The 20,232-nt window shown below is 34.5% G+C and overlaps 1 protein-coding gene across 1 annotated transcript; it reads left to right on the top strand.

Moving 5' to 3' along the window:
* LOC117337287 (glutathione S-transferase 1-like) lies at positions 1–19,627 on the top strand. Its single transcript, XM_033898192.1, has 5 exons — positions 1–221; positions 7,996–8,088; positions 14,496–14,611; positions 14,924–15,031; positions 19,291–19,627. The coding sequence occupies exons 1-5, from the start codon at positions 86–88 to the stop codon at positions 19,447–19,449; spliced, it is 612 nt and encodes a 203-aa protein (XP_033754083.1). The 5' UTR covers positions 1–85; the 3' UTR covers positions 19,450–19,627.
* The last annotated feature ends 605 nt before the right edge of the window (positions 19,628–20,232 follow it).

The following is a 20,232-nucleotide window of genomic DNA, read 5'->3' as shown; positions in this document are numbered from 1 at the left end:
GTGACATCAGGTGATTAGAGGTATATCATCCCACACATACCCGTCATATATTTCAGTCTAGTACCACAGTCCACTGCTGAACAACATGTCTCAGAAATATGTGCTCCATTACTTCAACGGCCGCGGCCGTGGTGAGCTTATCCGCCTGATGTTTGTAATTAGTAAAACCAAGTACGAGGACCACCGCGTAGAATTCAAAGATTGGCCGGCATTCAAAAGCAGTAAGTATATTTTAAGGTATATTTTGATATAAAATGTAATAAACAGAATATCTAACAGTATCCTCAGTAATACCAAATATATTTCACTCTTTACATATTTTTTAATGTTACTGTTAATGCGCCATAGCATATGTTCGTTGCCAACTGCGGGCATACTACCGTAATGAGTCAGAATGAGGTACAATCCTTATATTTACATAAACAAATCGTTTAAATACATTAGGAAGAAAATAAAATGTGTTCTGACGTAGTAACTACGGCAGCGATGGTTGCTAAGATAATATAGCTCCAGTGAATCTACGTAAATACACCAGTATTGTTTACAAAATTAAAAGAAACAACTAAAAAAAAAAAAAAAAACAAGTACGAGGACCACCGCGTAGAATTCAAAGATTGGCCGGCATTAAAAAGCAGTAAGTTTGGGATACCAGAACTGTATTACTATTGAAACATGACTGACTAATTGTTTAAAACAATTGCGAAACAAGTTTTATCATATATATGCTACATGTATAATATACCAGCTACTGAAAACATGAAAATATAAATCATTTCCTCCGATAAAAATAACGAAAATTTCTGGTGGGAAACTGCACGCGAATTCATTGAGCTCTAAATACTCCTCCTTCGACATTGGAATGTAGCCTTGACATTGGATGACGGTAGACACGTCTACATCAATGTGCTTCGTTGGTGTTGAGACTTCTGTAAGTCAACAATGTTATTATTTATACATGTAATTTAAAACAGACTTTCATTCAAATAAATGAATGATGAATAGTGTATAGATGACAGACCTGCGGTGGCCCTTCGATATCATCCACGGAGTCAGGAAAAGAAAAAATGTTCTCATAACAACCAGTGAGGAAACAGTGTGACAATCAGTAAATATCTTTTTCGCTTCTGGAGGTCATTAGAAAGTCTACTGGCTGTGAGGTCATTAGAAAGTCTACTGGCTGTGAGGTCATTAGAATGTCTACTGGCTGTGAGGTCGTTAGAAAGTCTACTGGCTGTGAGGTCATTAGAAAGTCTACTGGCTGTGAGGTCATTAGAAAGTCTACTGGCTGTGAGGTCATTAGAATGTCTACTGGCTGTGAGGTCATTAGAAAGTCTACTGGCTGTGAGGTCATTAGAAAGTCTACTGGCTGTGAGGTCATTAGAAAGTCTACTGGCTGTGAGGTCATTAGAGAGTCTACTGGCTGTGAGGTCATTAGAAAGTCTACTGACTGTGAGGTCATTAGAAAGTCTACTGGCTGTGAGGTCATTAGAGAGTCTACTGGCTGTGAGGTCAATAGAAAGTCTACTGGCTGTGAGGTCATTAGAAAGTCTACTGGCTGTGAGGTCATTAGAGAGTCTACTGGCTGTGAGGTCATTAGAGAGTCTACTGGCTGTGAGGTCATTAGAGAGTCTACTGGCTGTGAGGTCATTAGAGAGTCTACTTGCTGTGAGGTCATTAGAAAGTCTACTGGCTGTGAGGTCATTAGAAAGTCTACTGGCTGTGAGGTCATTAGAAAGTCTACTGGCTGTGAGGTCATTAGAAAGTCTACTGGCTGTGAGGTCATTAGAAAGTCTACTGGCTGTGAGGTCGTTAGAAAGTCTACTGGCTGTGAGGTCGTTAGAAAGTCTACTGGCTGTGAGGTCATTAGAAAGTCTACTGGCTGTGAGGTCGTTAGAAAGTCTACTGGCTGTGAGGTCGTTAGAAAGTCTACTGGCTGTGAGGTCATTAGAAAGTCTACTGGCTGTGAGGTCGTTAGAAAGTCTACTGGCTGTGAGGTCGTTAGAAAGTCTACTGGCTGTGAGGTCGTTAGAAAGTCTACTGGCTGTGAGGTCGTTAGAAAGTCTACTGGCTGTGAGGTCGTTAGAAAGTCTACTGGCTGTGAGGTCGTTAGAATGTCTACTGTGAGGTCATTAGAAAGTCTGCTGGCTGTGAGGTCATTAGAAAGTCTATGGCTGTGAGGTCATTAGAAAGTCTACTAGCTGTGAGGTCATTAGAAAGTATACTGGCTGTGAGGTCATTAGAAAGTCTACTGGCTGTGAGGTCATTAGAAAGTCTACTCGCTGGTTTTGCTGCAGTCGTTTAAAACTCTACTAAAAGAGAGAAAAAAATAACTATAGATTAAACTCTACAAAAGATATGCAACAGTTTAAAGATTAATTTTCTTCGTTAATTTTGATAAGATTGCTAAGTGAGGACAGGCATATCTTTCACATATTTCTTCTTTATATTACAAGCTGTCTTTGGAGCAAGGAATTTGAATTGGCATTCCTGGTACTCCTGTCTGAACGAATACAAGTGTCATTTGAATATATAGGGAAACAATTTAATGACACATGTTAGAGAAATTGGACGCTAATTTAATGACAAGTTAGAGAAATTGGACGCTAATTTAATGACACAAGTTAGAGAAATTGGACGCTAATTGGCAGCAGCATCATACCTTTCACCTTTTTATACACTTGGTAGATATTTGCAAGTTATCACTCATGTGGAAGTTTGCCTGATTTCAGTGACTGTTGAAAAATAATAATTGATATGACTGGAACAATGATGTTATTAGTTCTGTATTCCGTTTGGGCCTGTAGCTTTACATGTGTCTACACCAATCACGTACATATATTACATATATTACAGAGGGTCTCATCTGTATTGTTGACTATTCAAGGAAAAGTGATAACACTGGTTTTTTGTTTTCGTTTTTTTTTTTTTTTTTTTTTACAAATGTTCCCCAGTACAGTAATCAAAGTGGTAACACAAGGCAAACTAGTATGGACCACGTTTAAAACGTCTCAGACACTGCAGAAACCTCCTACACATAGACCTCACCAATAAACATCAATTACACTGGATACGTGATCCTCACGGGACAATTATCAATAGATTTAAAAGGTTATATCACAAAAGAAATCGTGAGTAACTTAAAGGTCCAAATTCCTGTCCACGCTAACTTTAGGGTGTAACGGTAAATCACGCTCTTTAGAAAACTTCATGAAACTACAGGTCTAAAAGGAATATAGAAAAAAAAACATAATTATTCCACATATCAATTATTTTTCTACAGTCACTGAAATTTCTCTAACTTGTGTCCTTAAATTAGCGTCTAATTTCTCTAACTTGTGTCATTAACTTAGCGTCCAATCTCGCTAACTTGTGTCATTAAATTGGCGTCCAATTTCTCTAACTTGTGTCCTTAAATTAGCGTCTAATTTCTCTAACTTGTGTCATTAATTTAGCGTCCAATTTCGCTAACTTGTGTCATTAAATTAGCGTCTAATTTCGCTAACTTGTGTCATTAAATTGGCGTCCAATTTCTCTAACTTGTGTCATTAAATTAGCGTCCAATTTCGCTAACATGTGTCATTAAATTGGCGTCCAATTTCTCTAACTTGTGTCATTAAATTAGCGTCTAATTTCTCTAACTTGTGTCATTAACTAAGCGTCCAATCTCGCTAACTTGTGTCATTAAATTAGCGTCCAATTTTTCGCTAACTTGCGTCATTGAATTAGCGTCCAATTTCGCTAACTTGTGTCATTAAATTGGCGTCCAATTTCTCAAACTTGTGTCATTAAATTAGCGTCCAATTTCGCTAACTTGTGTCATTAAATTAGCGTCCAATTTCGCTAACTTGTGTCATTAAATTGGCGTCCAATTTCTCTAACTTTTGTCATTAAATTAGCGTCCAATTTCGCTAACTTGTGTCATTAAATTGGCGTCCAATTTCTCTAACTTATGTCATTAAATTAGCGTCTAATTTCTCTAACTTGTGTCATTACCTTAACGGCCAATTTCTCTAACTTGCGTCATTAAATTGGCGTCCAATTTCTCTTACTTGTGTCATTAAATTAGCGTCTAATTTCTCTAACTTGTGTCATTAAATTAGCGTCCAATCTCGCTAACTTCTGTCATTAAATTAGCGCCCAATTTCGCTAACTTGTGTCATTAAATTAGCGTCCAATCTCGCTAACTTCTGTCATTAAATTAGCGTCCAATTTCTCTAACTTGTGTCATTAAATTAGCGTCCAATTTCGCTAACTTGTGTCATTAAATTAGCGTCCAATCTCGCTAACTTCTGTCATTAAATTAGCGTCCAATTTCTCTAACTTGTGTCATTAAATTAGCGTCCAATTTCTCTAACTTGTGTCATTAAATTAGCGTCCAATTTCTCTAACTTGTGTCATCAAATTAGCGTCCAATTTCGCTAACTTGTGTCATTAAATTAGCGTCCAATTTCGCTAACTTGTGTCATTAAATTAGCGTCCAATTTCTCTAACTTGTGTCATTAAATTGGCGTCCAATTTCTCTAACTTGTGTCATTAAATTAGCGTCCAATTTCGCTAACTTGTGTCATTAAATTAGCGTCTAATTTCTCTAACTTGTGTCATTAAATTAGCGTCTAATTTCTCTAACTTGTGTCATTAAATTGGCGTCCAATTTCTCTAACTTGTGTCATTAAATTAGCGTCTAATTTCTCTAACTTGTGTCATTACCTTAGCGTCCAATTTCTCTAACTTGTGTCATTAAATTAGCGTCTAATTTCTCTAACTTGTGTCATTAAATTAGCGTCCAATCTCGCTAACTTGTGTCATTAAATTAGCGTCCAATTTCGTTAACTTGTGTCATTAAATTAGCGTCTAATTTCTCTAACTTGTGTCATTAACTAAGCGTCTAATTTCTCTAACTTCTGTCATTAAATTAGCGTCCAATTTCGCTAACTTGTGTCATTAAATTAGCGTCCAATTTCGCTAACTTGTGTCATTAAATTGGCGTCCAATTTCTCTAACTTATGTCATTAAATTAGCGTCTAATTTCTCTAACTTGTGTCATTAACTAAGCGTCTAATTTCTCTAACTTCTGTCATTAAATTGGCGTCCAATTTCGCTAACTTGTGTCATTAAATTAGCGTCCAATTTCGCTAACTTGTGTCATTAAATTTGCGTCCAATCTCGCTAACTTGTGTCATTAAATTAGCGTCCAATCTCGCTAACTTGTGTCATTAAATTAGCGTCCAATTTCTCTAACTTGTGTCATTAAATTAGCGTCTAATTTCTCTAACTTGTGTCATTACCTTAGCGTCCAATTTCGCTAACTTGTGTCATTAATTTAGCGTCCAATTTCGCTAACTTGTGTCATTAAATTAGCGTCCAATTTCTCTAACTTGTGTCATTAAATTAGCGTCCAATTTCTCTAACTTGTGTCATTAAATTAGCGTCCAATTTCGCTAACATGTGTCATTAAATTGGCGTCCAATTTCTCTAACTTGTGTCATTAAATTAGCGTCTAATTTCTCTAACTTGTGTCATTAACTAAGCGTCCAATCTCGCTAACTTGTGTCATTAAATTAGCGTCCAATTTTTCGCTAACTTGCGTCATTAAATTAGCGTCCAATTTCGCTAACTTGTGTCATTAAATTGGCGTCCAATTTCTCAAACTTGTGTCATTAAATTAGCGTCCAATTTCGCTAACTTGTGTCATTAAATTAGCGTCCAATTTCGCTAACTTGTGTCATTAAATTGGCGTCCAATTTCTCTAACTTTTGTCATTAAATTAGCGTCCAATTTCGCTAACTTGTGTCATTAAATTGGCGTCCAATTTCTCTAACTTATGTCATTAAATTAGCGTCTAATTTCTCTAACTTGTGTCATTACCTTAACGGCCAATTTCTCTAACTTGCGTCATTAAATTGGCGTCCAATTTCTCTTACTTGTGTCATTAAATTAGCGTCTAATTTCTCTAACTTGTGTCATTAAATTAGCGTCCAATCTCGCTAACTTCTGTCATTAAATTAGCGCCCAATTTCGCTAACTTGTGTCATTAAATTAGCGTCCAATCTCGCTAACTTCTGTCATTAAATTAGCGTCCAATTTCTCTAACTTGTGTCATTAAATTAGCGTCCAATTTCGCTAACTTGTGTCATTAAATTAGCGTCCAATCTCGCTAACTTCTGTCATTAAATTAGCGTCCAATTTCTCTAACTTGTGTCATTAAATTAGCGTCCAATTTCTCTAACTTGTGTCATTAAATTAGCGTCCAATTTCTCTAACTTGTGTCATTAAATTAGCGTCCAATTTCGCTAACTTGTGTCATTAAATTAGCGTCCAATTTCGCTAACTTGTGTCATTAAATTAGCGTCCAATTTCTCTAACTTGTGTCATTAAATTGGCGTCCAATTTCTCTAACTTGTGTCATTAAATTAGCGTCCAATTTCGCTAACTTGTGTCATTAAATTAGCGTCTAATTTCTCTAACTTGTGTCATTAAATTAGCGTCTAATTTCTCTAACTTGTGTCATTAAATTGGCGTCCAATTTCTCTAACTTGTGTCATTAAATTAGCGTCTAATTTCTCTAACTTGTGTCATTACCTTAGCGTCCAATTTCTCTAACTTGTGTCATTAAATTAGCGTCTAATTTCTCTAACTTGTGTCATTAAATTAGCGTCCAATTTCGTTAACTTGTGTCATTAAATTAGCGTCTAATTTCTCTAACTTGTGTCATTAACTAAGCGTCTAATTTCTCTAACTTCTGTCATTAAATTAGCGTCCAATTTCGCTAACTTGTGTCATTAAATTAGCGTCCAATTTCGCTAACTTGTGTCATTAAATTGGCGTCCAATTTCTCTAACTTATGTCATTAAATTAGCGTCTAATTTCTCTAACTTGTGTCATTAACTAAGCGTCTAATTTCTCTAACTTCTGTCATTAAATTGGCGTCCAATTTCGCTAACTTGTGTCATTAAATTAGCGTCCAATTTCGCTAACTTGTGTCATTAAATTAGCGTCCAATCTCGCTAACTTGTGTCATTAAATTAGCGTCCAATCTCGCTAACTTGTGTCATTAAATTAGCGTCCAATTTCTCTAACTTGTGTCATTAAATTAGCGTCTAATTTCTCTAACTTGTGTCATTACCTTAGCGTCCAATTTCGCTAACTTGTGTCATTAATTTAGCGTCCAATTTCGCTAACTTGTGTCATTAAATTAGCGTCCAATTTCTCTAACTTGTGTCATTAAATTAGCGTCCAATTTCTCTAACTTGTGTCATTAAATTAGCGTCTAATTTCTCTAACTTGTGGCATTAACTAAGCGTCTAATTTCTCTAACTTCTGTCATTAAATTGGCGTCCAATTTCGCTAACTTGTGTCATTAAATTGGCGTCCAATTTCTCTAACTTGTGTCATTAAATTAGCGTCTAATTTCTCTAACTTGTGTCATTACCTTAGCGTCCAATTTCGCTAACTTGTGTCATTAATTTAGCGTCCAATTTCGCTAACTTGTGTCATTAAATTAGCGTCCAATTTCTCTAACTTGTGTCATTACCTTAGCGTCCAATTTCGCTAACTTGTGTCATTAATTTAGCGTCCAATTTCGCTAACTTGTGTCATTAAATTAGCGTCCAATTTCTCTAACTTGTGTCATTAAATTAGCGTCTAATTTCTCTAACTTGTGTCATTAAATTTGCGTCCAATTTCGCTAACTTGTGTCATTAAATTAGCGTCCAATTTCGCTAACTTGTGTCATTAAATTAGCGTCCAATTGATCTAACTTCAGTCATTAAATTAGCGTCCAATTTCTCTAACTTGTGTCATTAAATTAGCGTCCAATTTCTCTAACTTGTGTCATCATAAAGGATTCAGCCTTAAACTTCAAGTATATTGTAGAATCTATCATAAACTGGTGTTGTATACATCCCCTATTGGTTAATTCCGTACGATTTCATTATATTGTAATGTATTAGGAGTTTATTAATTGATAATATCAATAAGTCTGTCTTCATTTTTCAGAAACACCGAACGGAACATTGCCTTGTTTGGAAATTGATGACAAATTATATGGACAGAGTTTAGCTTTGGTCAGGTTTTTAGCTAAGGAATTCAGTAAGTATATTCTTCAAATAAAACACATCGGTTATCTTCAGGGACCCTATACATTATATATGTTATCTATAGGGACCCTATACATTATATATGTTATCTATAGGGACCCTATACATTATATATGTTATCTACAGGGACACTATACATTATATATGTTATCTACAGGGACACTATACATTATATATATTATCTATAGGGACCCTATACATTATATATATTATCTACAGGGACCCTATACATTATATATGTTATCTATAGGGACCCTATACATTATATATATTATCTATAGGGACACTATACATTATATATGTTATCTATAGGGACCCTATACATTATATATGTTATCTATAGGGACCCTATATATTATATATGTTATCTATAGGGACACTATACATTATATATGTTATCTATAGGGACCCTATACATTATATATGTTATCTATAGGGACCCTATACATTATATATGTTATCTATAGGGACACTATACATTATATGTGTTATCTATAGGGACCCTATACATTATATATGTTATCTACAGGGACCCTATACATTATATATGTTATCTATAGGGACCCTATACATTATATATGTTATCTATAGGGACCCTATACATTATATATGTTATCTATAGGGACCCTATAAATTATATATGTTATCTACAGGGACCCTATACATTATATATGTTATCTATAGGGACCCTATACATTATATATGTTATCTATAGGGACCCTATACATTATATATGTTATCTACAGGGACACTATACATTATATATGTTATCTATAGAGACCTTATACATTATATATGTTATCTATAGGGACACTTTACATTATATATGTTATCTACAGGGACCCTATACATTATATATGTTATCTATAGGGACCCTATACATTATATATGTTATCTATAGGGACCCTATACATTATATATGTTATCTACAGGGACACTATACATTATATATGTTATCTACAGGGACACTATACATTATATGTTATCTATAGGGACCCTATACATTATATATGTTATCTACAGGGACCCTATACATTATATATGTTATCTACAGGGACCCTATACATTATATATGTTATCTACAGGAGGGACCCTATACATTATATATGTTATCTACAGGGACCCTATACATTATATATGTTATCTACAGGAGGGACCCTATACATTATATATGTTATCTACAGGGACACTATACCTTATATATGTTATCTACAGGGACCCTATACATTATATGTTATCTATAGGGACCCTATACATTATATATGTTATCTACAGGGACCCTATACATTATATATGTTATCTACAGGGACCCTATACATTATATATGTTATCTATAGGGACACTATACATTATATATGTTATCTATAGGGACCCATTACATTATATATGTTATCTATAGGGACCCAATACATTATATATGTTATCTATAGGGACCCTATACATTATATATGTTATCTATAGGGACCCTATACATTATATATGTTATCTATAGGGACCCTATACATTATATACGTTATCTATAGGGACCCTATACATTATATATGTTATCTATAGGGACACTATACATTATATATGTTATCTACAGGGACCCTATACATTATATATGTTATCTATAGGGACACTATACATTATATATGTTATCTACAGGGACCCTATACATTTTATATGTTATCTATAGGGACACTATACATTATATATGTTATCTACAGGGACACTATACATTATATATGTTATCTACAGGGACCCTATATATTATATATGTTATCTACAGTGACCCTATACATTATATATGTTATCTATAGGGACCCTATACATTATATATGTTATCTACAGGGACCCTATACATTATATATGTTATCTACAGGGACCCTATACATTATATATGTTATCTATAGGGACCCTATACATTATATATGTTATCTACAGGGACCCTATACATTATATATGTTATCTACAGTGACCCTATACATTATATATGTTATCTTTAGGGACCCTATACATTATATATGTTATATATAGGGACCCTATACATTATATATGTTATCTACAGGGACCCTATACATTATATATGTTATCTACAGGGACCCTATACATTATATATGTTATCTACAGGGACCCTATACATTATATATGTTATCTATAGGGACACTATACATTATATATGTTATCTACAGGGACCCTATACATTATATATGTTATCTATAGGGACACTATACATTATATATATTATCTACAGGGACCCTATACATTATATATGTTATCTATAGGGACCCTATACATTATATATGTTATCTAAAGGGACCCAATACATTATATATGTTATCTACAGGGACACTATACATTATATATGTTATCTACAGGGACACTATACATTATATATGTTATCTATAGGGACCCTATACATTATATATGTTATCTATAGGGACACTATACATTATATATGTTATCTATAGGGACCCTATACATTATATATGTTATCTACAGGGACCCTATACATTATATATGTTATCTACAGGGACCCTATACATTATATATGTTATCTACAGGGACCCTATACATTATATATGTTATCTACAGGGACACTATACATTATATATGTTATCTACAGGGACCCTATACATTATATATGTTATCTACAGGGACCCTATACATTATATATGTTATCTATAGGGACACTATACATTATATATGTTATCTACAGGGACCCTATACATTATATATGTTATCTACAGGGACCCTATACATTATATATGTTATCTATAGGGACCCTATACATTATATATGTTATCTATAGGGACACTATACATTATATATGTTATCTATAGGGACCCTATACATTATATATGTTATCTACAGGAGGGACCCTATACATTATATATGTTATCTACAGGGACCCTATACATTATATATGTTATCTATAGGGACACTATACATTATATATGTTATCTACAGGGACCCTATACATTATATATGTTATCTATAGGGACCCTATACATTATATATGTTATCTACAGGGACACTATACATTATATATGTTATCTACAGGGACCCTATACATTATATATGTTATCTATAGGGACCCTATACATTATATATGTTATCTACAGGGACCCTATACATTATATATGTTATCTACAGGGACCCTATACATTATATATGTTATCTACAGGGACCCTATACATTATATATGTTATCTATAGGGACCCTATACATTATATATGTTATCTATAGGGACCCTATACATTATATATGTTATCTGCAGGGACCCTATACATTATATATGTTATCTACAGGGACACTATACATTATATATGTTATCTATAGGAGGGACCCTATACATTATATATGTTATCTACAGGGACCCTATACATTATATATGTTATCTACAGGGACCCTATACATTATATATGTTATCTATAGGGACCCTATACATTATATATGTTATCTACAGGGACCCTATACATTATATATGTTATCTACAGTGACCCTATACATTATATATGTTATCTTTAGGGACCCTATACATTATATATGTTATATATAGGGACCCTATACATTATATATGTTATCTACAGGGACCCTATACATTATATATGTTATCTACAGGGACCCTATACATTATATATGTTATCTACAGGGACCCTATACATTATATATGTTATCTATAGGGACACTATACATTATATATGTTATCTACAGGGACCCTATACATTATATATGTTATCTATAGGGACACTATACATTATATATATTATCTACAGGGACCCTATACATTATATATGTTATCTATAGGGACCCTATACATTATATATGTTATCTATAGGGACCCTATACATTATATATGTTATCTACAGGGACACTATACATTATATATGTTATCTACAGGGACACTATACATTATATATGTTATCTATAGGGACCCTATACATTATATATGTTATCTATAGGGACACTATACATTATATATGTTATCTATAGGGACCCTATACATTATATATGTTATCTACAGGGACCCTATACATTATATATGTTATCTACAGGGACCCTATACATTATATATGTTATCTACAGGGACCCTATACATTATATATGTTATCTACAGGGACACTATACATTATATATGTTATCTACAGGGACCCTATACATTATATATGTTATCTACAGGGACCCTATACATTATATATGTTATCTATAGGGACACTATACATTATATATGTTATCTACAGGGACCCTATACATTATATATGTTATCTACAGGGACCCTATACATTATATATGTTATCTATAGGGACCCTATACATTATATATGTTATCTATAGGGACACTATACATTATATATGTTATCTATAGGGACCCTATACATTATATATGTTATCTACAGGAGGGACCCTATACATTATATATGTTATCTACAGGGACCCTATACATTATATATGTTATCTATAGGGACACTATACATTATATATGTTATCTACAGGGACCCTATACATTATATATGTTATCTATAGGGACCCTATACATTATATATGTTATCTACAGGGACACTATACATTATATATGTTATCTACAGGGACCCTATACATTATATATGTTATCTATAGGGACCCTATACATTATATATGTTATCTACAGGGACCCTATACATTATATATGTTATCTACAGGGACCCTATACATTATATATGTTATCTACAGGGACCCTATACATTATATATGTTATCTATAGGGACCCTATACATTATATATGTTATCTATAGGGACCCTATACATTATATATGTTATCTGCAGGGACCCTATACATTATATATGTTATCTACAGGGACACTATACATTATATATGTTATCTATAGGAGGGACCCTATACATTATATATGTTATCTACAGGGACCCTATACATTATATATGTTATCTACAGGGACCCTATACATTATATATGTTATCTATAGGGACCCTATACATTATATATGTTATCTACAGGGACCCTATACATTATATATGTTATCTATAGGGACCCTATACATTATATATGTTATCTACAGGGACACTATACATTATATCTGTTATCTACAGGGACCCTATACATTATATATGTTATCTATAGGGACACTATACATTATATATGTTATCTACAGGGACACTATACATTATATATGTTATCTACAGGGACCCTATACATTATATATGTTATCTACAGGGACCCTATACATTATATATGTTATCTATAGGGCCACTGTACATTATATATGTTATCTATAGGGACCCTATACATTATATATGTTATCTATAGGGACCCTATACATTATATATGTTATCTATAGGGACCCTATACATTATATATGTTATCTACAGGGACCCTATACATTATATATGTTATCTACAGGAACCCTATACATTATATATGTTATCTATAGGGACCCTACATATGTATACATTATATATGTTATCTATATGGACCCTATACATTATATATGTTATCTATAGGGACCCTATACATTATATATGTTATCTATAGGGACCCTATACATTATATATGTTATCTATAGGGACCCTATACATTATATATGTTATCTACAGGAACCCTATACATTATATATGTTATCTATAGAGACCTTATACATTATATATGTTATCTATAGGGACACTTTACATTATATATGTTATCTATAGGGACCCTATACATTATATATGTTATCTACAGGGACCCTATACATTATATATGTTATCTATAGGGACCCTACATATGTATACATTATATATGTTATCTACAGGGACCCTATACATTATATATGTTATCTATAGGGACCCTATACATTATATATGTTATCTATAGGGACCCAATACATTATATATGTTATCTATAGGGACCCTATACATTATATATGTTATCTATAGGGACCCTATACATTATATATGTTATCTATAGGGACCCTATACATTATATATGTTATCTATAGGGACCCTATACATTATATATGTTATCTACAGGGACACTATACATTATATATGTTATCTATAGGGACCCTTTACATAATTGGTTTAAATGACGTGTCTGGTGTTGTTTTGTTTGATATGTACAGGCAGTCAATGTCTAGAATCTGGCAATAGCAGATGCTTTTAATATGTAAATGCTTTTCACGTTTCAAATGCCTCGCCGAAAGACTCTGCTGTATTAACGGTAGCAAGTCATTATCAGGTTGCCTTTATTAGCAATTTTAACTTTAATCATCAGTTTCACTAGTGTGTTTAAAAAAAAGAGGGGAAACTCAAATGCTTAAAAAATATTCTGACGTCCCACCTACAAACTAGCGAATGAGATAACAACCGTCTATTGTTGTTATAACAGGTTTGTATTGTTATAACAGGTTTGTATTGTTATAACAGGTTTGTATTGTTATAACAGGTTTGTATGGAACGGATAACGTGTCACAGATGGTGGTTGACGAGTGTATGTATAACGTTACTGACCTCCGAAAAGTTTTAATTGATGCGGTTTTTGAACAGGATGAAGCAAAAAAGGTAAGTACATTGTATGGTATTGTCTGATGTTATGGCGAGTACGTGAGTACATCTAAAGTTTGATGACTTGATGTCGTGTGTTGATTTCACCGTGTAATAATTGATACATTAATGTACATCTCAAGTTTGATGACTTGGTGTCGTGTGTTGATTTCACCGTGTAATAATTGATACATTAATGTACATCTCAAGTTTGATGACTTGATGTCGTGTGTTGATTTCACCGTGTAATGATAGATACATCTCGTCTATATCTATGCCCGAATAAAGACGGATGTACTTTGTTAAAAAATTGTTATTTTCTTTAAATAGGCTGAACAACTAAAGAAAATCAAGGAAGATGCACTACCACAGTTCATGAAGAGAACGGAAGAAATATTTAAGTCTTATGGATCCGGCGGCTTCCTTGTGGGTTCAAAGGTCAGTCATATTACGCTGTGGTACTATCTATGAAATCTTTCAATCTCTTTGTTAGGGGATGAATTTATCTGATTCATATATTAAATGTAAATATATCATTGTTTGTATTGTGATAATCTTTATTCGTTTTAGATGTTTCTTGCAAATATCAAGACACCAAATGCATTTATTAAAACCACGGACGGCTAGAAATACCAAATTTACTGGTAGAAATATTACTAGTACATAAATGGGGACGGGTGAAGGGGAGGTTTACAAAGGTTATCAGTTCACAAATGAGGACGGGCGTCGGGAGGGGGGACTTGGTCTTACTAATATTAATGGGGACTGGTCAAGTAACATATTGTGTTATGTGTCAGAGAGGGGGCATTTAGGCAAATCAGTCATCATATTGGGACGAGTACCAGGGAGGGGGCACCAAGATAACAGTGAACATATTGGGCAGGTCAACCTTATCCGTATAGATACACCTGTACCTTGTACCCTCGTGTTCTCTGATATCAACCTTATCCGTATAGAAACCATGTACCCTCGCTCTGATATCAACCTTATCCGTATAGATACCTTGTACCCTCGTGTTCTCTGATATCAACCTTATCCGTATAGAAACCATGTACCCTCGCTCTGATATCAACCTTATCCGTATAGATACCTTGTACCCTCGTGTTATCTGATATCAACCTTATCCGTATAGAAACCTTGTACCCTCGTGTTCTCTGATATCAACCTTATCCGTATAGAAACCTTGTACCCTCGTGTTCTCTGATATCAACCTTATCCGTATAGATATCACGTACCCTCGTGTTCTCTGATATCAACCTTATCCGTATATATACCATGTACCCTCGTGTTCTCTGATATCAACCTTATCCGTATATATACCATGTACCCTCGTGTTCTCTGATATCAACCTTATCCGTATATATACCATGTACCCTCGTGTTCTCTGATATCAACCATATCCGTATATATACCATGTACCCTCGTGTTCTCTGATATCAACCATATCCGTATATATACCATGTACCCTCGTGTTCTCTGATATCAACCTTATCCGTATATATACCATGTACCCTCGTGTTCTCTGATATCAACCATATCCGTATAGAAACCATGTACCCTCGCTCTGATATCAACCTTATCCGTATAGAAACCATGTACCCTCGTGTTCTCTGATATCAACCTTATCCGTATATATACCATGTACCCTCGCTCTGATATCAACCTTATCCGTATAGATACCTTGTACCCTCGTGTTCTCTGATATCAACCTTATCCGTATATATACCATGTACCCTCGTGTTCTCTGATATCAACCTTATCCGTATATATACCATGTACCCTCGTGTTCTCTGATATCAACCTTATCCGTATATATACCATGTACCCTCGTGTTCTCTGATATCAACCTTATCCGTATAGATACCTTGTACCCTCGTGTTCTCTGATATCAACCTTATCCGTATATATACCATGTACCCTCGTGTTCTCTGATATCAACCTTATCCGTATATATACCATGTACCCTCGCTCTGATATCAACCTTATCCGTATATATACCATGTACCCTCGCTCTGATATCAAACTTATCCGTATATATACCATGTACCCTCGCTCTGATATCAACCTTATCCGTATAGAAACCATGTACCCTCGTGTTCTCTGATATCAACCATATCCGTATATATACCATGTACCCTCGTGTTCTCTGATATCAACCATATCCGTATATATACCATGTACCCTCATGTTCTCTGATATCAATCTTATCCGTATATAAACCATGTACCCTCGTGTTCTCTGATATCAACCTTATCCGTATATATACCATGTACCCTCGTGTTCTCTGATATCAACCATATCCGTATATATACCATGTACCCTCGTGTTCTCTGATATCAACCTTATCCGTATATATACCATGTACCCTCGTGTTCTCTGATATCAACCTTATCCGTATATATACCATGTACCCTCGTGTTCTCTGATATCAACCTTATCCGTATATATACCATGTACCCTCGTGTTCTCTGATATCAACCTTATCCGTATATATACCATGTACCCTCGTGTTCTCTGATATCAACCTTATCCGTATATATACCATGTACCCTCGTGTTCTCTGATATCAACCTTATCCGTATATATACCATGTACCCTCGTGTTCTCTGATATCAACCTTATCCGTATATATACCATGTACCCTCGTGTTCTCTGATATCAACCTTATCCGTATATATACCATGTACCCTCGTGTTCTCTGATATCAACCTTATCCGTATATATACCATGTACCCTCGTGTTCTCTGATATCAACCTTATCCGTATATATACCATGTACCCTCGTGTTCTCTGATATCAACCTTATCCGTATATATACCATGTACCCTCGTGTTCTCTGATATCAACCTTATCCGTATATATACCATGTACCCTCGTGTTCTCTGATATCAACCTTATCCGTATATATACCATGTACCCTCGTGTTCTCTGATATCAACCTTATCCGTATATATACCATGTACCCTCGTGTTCTCTGATATCAACCTTATCCGTATATATACCATGTACCCTCGTGTTCTCTGATATCAACCTTATCCGTATATATACCATGTACCCTCGTGTTCTCTGATATCAACCTTATCCGTATATATACCATGTACCCTCGTGTTCTCTGATATCAACCTTATCCGTATATATACCATGTACCCTCGTGTTCTCTGATATCAACCTTATCCGTATATATACCATGTACCCTCGTGTTCTCTGATATCAACCTTATCCGTATATATACCATGTACCCTCGTGTTCTCTGATATCAACCATATCCGTATAGATACCATGTACCCTCGTGTTCTCTGATATCAACCTTATCCGTATATATACCATGTACCCTCGTGTTCTCTGATATCAACCTTATCCGTATATATACCATGTACCCTCGTGTTCTCTGATATCAACCTTATCCGTATATATACCATGTACCCTCGTGTTCTCTGATATCAACCATATCCGTATAGATACCATGTACCCTCGTGTTCTCTGATATCAACCTTATCCGTATATATACCATGTACCCTAACTCTGATATCAACCTTATCCGTATAGAAACCATGTACCCTCGTGTTCTCTGATATCAACCTTATCCGTATAGAAACCATGTACCCTCGTGTTCTCTGATATCAACCATATCCGTATATATACCATGTACCCTCGTGTTCTCTGATATCAACCTTATCCGTATATATACCATGTACCCTCGCTCTGATATCAACCTTATCCGTATATATACCATGTACCCTAACTCTGATATCAACCATATCCGTATAGAAACCATGTACCCTCGTGTTCTCTGATATCAACCATATCCGTATATATACCATGTACCCTCGTGTTCTCTGATATCAACCTTATCCGTATATATACCATGTACCCTCGCTCTGATATCAACCTTATCCGTATATATACCATGTACCCTAACTCTGATATCAACCATATCCGTATAGAAACCATGTACCCTCGTGTTCTCTGATATCAACCATATCCGTATATATACCATGTACCCTAACTCTGATATCAACCATATCCGTATAGAAACCATGTACCCTCGTGTTCTCTGATATCAACCATATCCGTATATATACCATGTACCCTAACTCTGATATCAACCATATCCGTATATATACCATGTACCCTCGTGTTCTCTGATATCAACCTTTTATTACATTTTTACCAGTGAAATATCAAAAATTATTCATTCTATAAAAGTGATATTTTTCACTAGTGACAAATATCATATTTTTCACTAGTGGAAAATATCACTTTTGCTGATTTGACCAATCAAATCAATGATTAGAAAATACCAAAATAATTGACCAATCAGAAAGCCCGACATATATGTCAGCACCTGGACAGGGGAAACTACTTTTTTTATTTACAAATTATCGCTGTAGTCCTAGTTAGCATACGGGGTAGGGTTTTCGTTGATAAAAAATGTAATAAACAGAATATCTAACAGTGTCTTCAGTAATACCAAATATATTTCACTCGTGTGGCTAATATTTTGATATTTTTCACTCGTGCTGCGCACTCGTGAAAAATATCAAAATATTAGCCCCACTCGTGAAATATATTTGGTATTACTGAAGACACTATTAGATACCCTCTATATCTGTACAGATACAATTTACCCTCGTGTCCTATGAATCAACCTTATCCGTATATGTATATACCATATATCCCTGTTTTCTCTATTACAGTGTACCGCCGCTGACCTAGCATTGTTTGACATTGTGGACGGATTGGATTCTAAGATGAAAGACGGTTTAACCAAAAAGATCAAAGAACACATGGCTATGATCGGTGCCATTAAAGAAATCAAACAATGGCTTGAAGAGCGACCTAAAACTGAGTTTTAAGATGTGGAAGATGTATGCAATTCTATCTGATCTGATCCATCCCGTCTAAAAACTGGAAACATTACGCTAGCCATAAAACGATTTAATATCGAAATTAGGCGATTGCGGTATTTTCTCTGTCTACGAACACATTGACCACCAGACAACGTTGTCGTAACAAATAAAATCCTTGGCCATATGCTTTGTTGGTATTACATTTAATGGCTGTGAATTTATAAATATACTACATCGTCCACATCAAATTACACAATGTACCAAATCGTCCACATCAAATTATACAATATACTACATCGTCCACATCAAATTACACAATATACCACGTCATCCACATCAAATTATACAATATACTACATCGTCCACATCAAATTACACAATATACCAAATCGTCCACATCAAATTATACAATATACCAAATCGTCCACATCAAATTATACAATGTACCAAATCGTCCACATCAAATTATACCATATACCAAATCGTCCACATCAAATTACACAATGTACCAAATCGTCCACATCAAATTATACAATATACCAAATCGTCCACATCAAATTATACAATATACCAAATCGTCCACATCAAATTATACAATATACCAAATCGTCCACATCAAATTACACAATGTACCAAATCGTCCACATCAAATTATACAATATACCACATCATCAACATCATCACATAATATGCCAAATCGTCAACATCAAATTACACAATATACCAAATCGTCCACATCAAATTATACAATATACCACATCATCAACATCATCACATAATATGCCAAAT

Source organism: Pecten maximus, chromosome 11 (assembly GCF_902652985.1).
Source record: "Pecten maximus chromosome 11, xPecMax1.1, whole genome shotgun sequence".
NCBI lineage: Eukaryota > Metazoa > Mollusca > Bivalvia > Pectinida > Pectinidae > Pecten > Pecten maximus.
This window is presented reverse-complemented; position numbering and strand designations above follow the sequence as displayed.

Bases quoted from the DNA above. Each gene is read 5' to 3' on its own strand.
- LOC117337287 (XM_033898192.1), top strand. From the start codon at position 86: ATGTCTCAGAAATATGTGCTCCATTACTTCAACGGCCGCGGCCGTGGT. The intron at 222-7,995 runs GTAAGTATATTT...TTCATTTTTCAG, and splicing joins TTGGCCGGCATTCAAAAGCA to AAACACCGAACGGAACATTG. The intron at 15,032-19,290 runs GTCAGTCATATT...TCTCTATTACAG, and splicing joins GCTTCCTTGTGGGTTCAAAG to TGTACCGCCGCTGACCTAGC.